Here is a 5,680-nt window from a genome sequence, read left to right on the forward strand (position 1 = left end):
GCCTGACCCTAGGAGTTGTTGTTGTTATAGGGACGGTTGTTGTTGTTCTGGTTGTGATTAGGCCCATGACCATTCTTATTCCCCCCATTGTTCCCATTTTGTCCATTATTCTGACGCTTGGGACACTGATTAGCCTTATATCCTTTCTCTCCACAAGCATAACAAGTTATTGGGTCTCCTTGATAGGTAAATCCTGGCACTAGTAGAAAAAACCTCAATTGCTCCGGTTTTTAAGGCCACAAATGCTCCGTATTGGACCCGTAGCAGACACCATACGAGCAATTAGATGTTTTACAAATGCTTCAGTTGTTAACCGGAGCATTTGATAGTCAAATGCTCCGGTTGTAAGATAAAACCGGAGCATTTGACTATCAAATGCTCCGGTTTTTAAGGGAAAACCGGAGCATTTGGTAGTTAAATGCTCCGGTTTTCACTTAACAACCGGAGCATTTGCTTTGTTTTTTTTATAAAAAAAAAAATCGCATGAACGTTAGACTGCCACCTCACACCAGTAGCAACCCCACATTACACAACCAGCTAGGCAGCACCAAAAAACTAAATCAGGTATTATATATTCTGTACAATACAAATAAAATAAACAGAAAATTTATTAACCATGATTAATTAGAATCAAAGTACATGAAATATATAATACAACTATAATCACTTGTTCCTTAACTACATATATACACAGGTTCAGAAAAGACTAGCAAATTTTTGGTTCAGCAATGGTTAGATACAAAACGAAAAAGAAAAACAACTGAATCCATATTCACAAAGGGAAATGCTTCTTTTCATAGATGCCTCTCTATATATGTAACAGATAAAACTCCTTCTCAGATAAAACAAAATCCAGGGACACCAATCATAAGTACTTATATTCACTAGTAGAAAAAACCTCAAATGCTCCGGTTGTTTAGGCCCCAAATGCTCCGTATTTAATGCGTAGCAAACGTCATACGAGCATTTGAGAATTTTACAAATGCTCCGGTTTACAACCGGAGCATTTGTTTTTAAATGCTCCGGTTTTTAAGGAAAAACCAGAGCATTTGTTATAACAAATGCTCCGGTTGTTAAGGAAAAACCGGAGCATTTGAGCTTTTCTTATTAAAAAAAATTCAGACCTGCTACCCCTGCTGGCCAACAGCATGAGTAACAAGTCTGCAAAACACGAGAAAACGAAACAAAAATTCCATCTTATAACAAGCCAAAAAATCACAACCGAATACATAAGCAGCCAAGAAATGTATCAACTGTAACAAAATCAAATACAACTAAACAACATAACTTCCTTATGAGAAAACTAATGTTCCATTGCTATTGTACGTTTATCACTGAAGCGTACATGGTTATGACTTGTGATAAGGAAAACAGGACAGGGTACATATTACAATCATCTGTGTTGCGAACTGCTCAAAATCTGTGAACTGGCAGCAAAGGTCTTTAAATAAGAGAAAATGAGGTCTGCTAGAGCCACCTTTTCACTTTCAGAAGACAGATGGAAGGCCAAAATAATTATCTCCATGTGAAAGACATTAGGAAGAGAGATGACAAGTTCCCTTAGTATGGGGCAATTTGAGCGTACATCTTTTTCTTTTTCAACTATAAAATTCACAAACTGCCTGTAAAGTTTATCTCTCAAATGGCTGCCAGCTGAACCCACTCTACAGACTAATGTCTGAGCGACCAATACAAGGGTTTGATCATTGTAAGCAAAAAACCCATTTTCAACCTTCAATATTTGAAGTACAAGGTGCTCCTCCAGCACATCAGAGAGAGCATGACGCTTAAGCAGACCATGCAACATCTCGAAACATATCTCTTGAATTTACTCTATCCTGCTTTGCTCGTGTACACCAGGCCCACCATCAAACCCATCATAGCAGTAACAAATTTGAGAGCCAAGCATCGCCAGCAGAGAATCAATATGATCTCTGCCAAGCTTCTTGCAAGCATCCTCATACACAGGAGCACACCATTCTGGAGAAAATACGCAGGACTTGAGGAAGATGAAAATTTCAGCAGCAGCTTGTATTATCATTTCATAAGAACCAGTGAGGGGATTAACAGAAGGTACTTGCTTATATCCATCATTTGATCCAACAGAGCGACCACCCTCGGAAAAGAGATCTCCAAATAAGGCTGCATCATCGTGGCAATTAGTGTTTTCCAACTCAGAAATGGAACTGGATTTTGCACATGAAGAAGATTTCTCAAGTTTTGGCTGCAATTTCACTCCCTCATTATGCAAGAAACAAAGAAGATGTATCAGATTATCCACCCACTGCATTGATTTAGGAAATATGATTTCCAAACTGTGTAATTCTTCGACAACAGTATACTGCCAGATCGAACTTCACACACACCTCTGGCATCAGGATCAGATATGCCCAATGAGAGGTCTGCACCCAAATCCCTCACCACATGCTTCTTATTTCCTTGATTTTTAACATCGCCAATGAGTTTCACAACATAAATTACACAGCGAGGGAAGTACACCAAAGGAGGTTTCAAATTACTGATTGACTTGGAATTCCTTCAAACTTGTGTTTTCATTTAGTTTCTGATGTCATACTTGGAATTGAAGAAAAAAGATAGAATCATCGAAAGAAGGAAACCTCGGACAAATCTTTACGGAAAATAATTGACGGAGGTTCTTCTCTCTCAAGCCAAAATGACGATGACATTGAGCAGAGAAACTCAAAAATGACGTCTCGAGGGCGAATCTCATGACACTTCATATGTATTTCAATTAAAATGTCAAAAATCAAAGAAAATAAAAAAAGACAGAACACTCAAACACATAATAAGTCACTGTCTTATCACTCTCTAATTCAACTACTTACATTAATCAATCAAAAACCCAATTCCATTGTTATTGATTTGTCGATTATTCGATGACTTGCAGCAACCTTTATAGCCAAAAAAAAATACTACCACTGAAAAAATGAGTTAATGATAGCATACCTTATATCGAAAGTTCTAATGTAACCTAGTTGATCCACTATAATGAATTTCCTAACAATCAACAAAATAAGTTACATATTAGTATATGAATTTACAATATTATGCAATAAAACGGCTACCTGGAAAGAAGAAACATGAGCTTAAGCATAACAGTATGACAATACTAATTTACAAAGTGCTAGCATTGATTGTATCCATTACCATGATTAACTATACACTTTTCCAACTGACCTTTGAGTAACTGTCAGCAATAGAGAAGGAAGGATTGTCAAATGTTTCTTCAGAGGCCTATCGGTTTTCTTATAGTGAAGGAATTTGCTTTGACAGAATAAACACTTGCCATGCGTGGTGCTCATGTTGTTATGGCTATGAGAAATGTGGATGCTGGCAAAAATCTCAAACAGAAAATACTTGCAGAAATTCCTACCGTTAAAATTGATGTTATGGAGTTGGATCTCAGCTCATTAGCGTCAGTAGAGAAGTTTGCATCTAAATTCAAGTCCTCGAATTTGCCCCTTAATGTTCTCATGTGAGAAAACTGAACTGAACAGATGGTGACTTGTTATGCTAAGATTTTAAACTTCTAGATCCTTAAATTGCATAAGCAACCATTTCTTCAACCTACTAAAAATCACTTTTATTGAACAAATATTATCTACCTGCTACTATTTTATAGTCATACAGATGAGTGCTTAATGATGATTTATCTTTTGAAGTAACAATGCTGGGATTACGGCTACCCCATTTCAATTATCTAAAGAGAACATGGAGCTTCAGTTTGCAACCAATCATTTAGGTGGGAAATCTCTTTCTCTCACTCTTCCGCTTCCTCTCCCTTCTTCTCCCTCTTCTCCCTCTCCACCTTTAGGCAATCAATGCATCCCTTGTCTTTCTCATGTTTATTTGATGATGTACTTCCTTGAGTGTTTTGTGAGTGCTGGAATATATTTATGCACTGGATACTGAGCATAAATACAGGCAGTAACCCTTTTATCATCAACCATTAGGTCATTTCCATTTGACGGATCTGTTATTGGATGCCATGGTCAACCAAACAACTTTTGCCACTTCCTAGGGAAAAATAACTTCCTAGGAAATACTTGTACTTTCTATGCTCAGCCAAATGACCACCTGACCTACTTGTCGTTTTAACCTTTAAAGCTGGAAAGAGGAGTACCTAATCTTGTAAACTTAAGATCTATTTAACAGCAAGTACAAATGTGCTCAAACTTTCTACTATCTTCAGCTTATAAGTCATAACCCAATTCCCCCACCCACTACATTACAATGAAAGTAGTTCAAAGAAAGGAAAACACGAGAATTTCAACTGTAACAATTAAGTAACTAACCATTAGCTGGTTTCTCTTTTTTTCTCGACTCTGTTTTCTGTTTTCATTAAAAAAATAAGTAACAAGACAATATGAACAAAGTACTAGGCATACTAAAACAATCGAAAACAGTACCCAAGAACCAGATTTATATGTAATCACAATCTCAATGGGAAGACAACACAAATGGAGTTAACTTGGTTTATGAATATTCGAATTTCCTTCCCTATTTTTTGAATTTTAAAACACTTAATCACTGGAACAGACAACAAAACAAGAACAATGACACAGGAACGAGTTTGTGCTTAGCTTGCTGCTTCGTTGTTTCACTTTTCCTCACCCTTTAAGCTTTTGAAATAGTGTCTTGAGAAAATCTAAAAGCCATAGGCCATAAGCATATGGAGTACGCATATACGAGCTTGTCCAATAGTATTAAAGTTATATGAAATAATAGATGAAACTGAACAAACAGAAAGCATCATGAACGGTAAAACACTAGGAAATCATTTCGATCGAAAAACTGAAATAATTTTCTGAAGTCGCAAAAATAACGAAAGAAATGGAAGGATATAGGGTTTTGAAGCGTGAAAAAAGGTGGAAAGTAGAAGAAATACCTTAAGCTGAGAAAGAAGAATGTTGCAGGTATCGAACTCGTTACGGAGAAACGATGCTTTGAAACGTTCGAAGGCTGAGAAACTACATCCATGTCTTGGCATGCTCCGGAACAGCAGCACCGAAACAAAAGTGGCTCGCTGCGGTGGCCGGATAGGAAATCGAGGTAAGAGATAAAGTTTTTGACCCAAATAAAACCCTAAACGAAATAAAAAAACCCTAACAAAATCCCAAATCCAGAAAACCAAAAAAATCCTAAAATACAGCAATAAATTTCGAACGAAAATACCTGGACATGCATTCCAAGGAGAGGACCAAGAGTGAGTTCCAGTTGAAATCCGGCGGAGGAAGGGACGACGGAGGACGGCTGAGTGGTGGAGGATGCGAAGGACTTGGGACTTTGGGAGGAAGAGGTGACTTAGGAGTTATTAAGGAGAGGAGTTGGGACTTTAATTTGGGACGGCTGTGTGTAATATTTGATAACATTAGAAAAAATCTCGCGCCTAACATCCAAATGCTCCGTTGATCAACCCGAGCATTTGTATCACAAATGCTCGTGTTGATTAGTCAACCGGAGCATTTGGTATAAAATGCTCCGATTGACTAATCCACACGAGCATTTGTATCACAAATACTCGGGTTGATTAATCAACCAAAGCATTTGATAAGTAGCAAAAGTTGTTTTTTACACTAGTGATTTCATAAAACAAAAGGAAGAATATCAGGATCATAGTCAGTTCGATATTCATCACGCACCTGCGATAATACACAAA

General features: G+C 37.4%; 1 protein-coding gene across 3 annotated transcripts; it reads right to left on the minus strand.

Annotated features, from left to right (window-relative positions):
• Positions 1-1,180: 1,180 nt before the first annotated feature.
• Positions 1,181-5,415, minus strand: LOC104892946 (auxin transport protein BIG-like). 3 transcript variants are annotated; one of them, XR_002039919.3, is made up of 3 exons: positions 5,197-5,413; positions 4,910-5,047; positions 1,181-3,018 (listed from the first exon to the last, which is right to left on the minus strand). XR_002039919.3 is itself a non-coding variant. In XM_048644826.2 (2 exons), the coding sequence occupies exon 2, from the start codon at positions 2,288-2,290 to the stop codon at positions 1,829-1,831; it is 462 nt and encodes a 153-aa protein (XP_048500783.1). In that variant the 5' UTR covers positions 2,291-3,018; positions 5,197-5,406; the 3' UTR covers positions 1,181-1,828. The 3 variants fall into 3 exon arrangements, 1 of the variants encoding a protein (XP_048500783.1); XR_007274509.2 differs by lacking the exon at positions 1,181-3,018 and adding an exon at positions 3,814-4,353 and having other exon boundaries at positions 5,197-5,415; XM_048644826.2 differs by lacking the exon at positions 4,910-5,047 and having other exon boundaries at positions 5,197-5,406.
• Positions 5,416-5,680: the final 265 nt, after the last annotated feature.

This window comes from Beta vulgaris, chromosome 5 (assembly GCF_026745355.1).
Source record: "Beta vulgaris subsp. vulgaris cultivar EL10 chromosome 5, EL10.2, whole genome shotgun sequence".
NCBI lineage: Eukaryota > Viridiplantae > Streptophyta > Magnoliopsida > Caryophyllales > Amaranthaceae > Beta > Beta vulgaris.

What these genes read in the sequence shown, in the direction of transcription:
- LOC104892946 (XM_048644826.2), bottom strand. Translation starts at nt 2,290, where the DNA reads ATGCAGTGGGTGGATAATCTGATACATCTTCTTTGTTTCTTGCATAAT.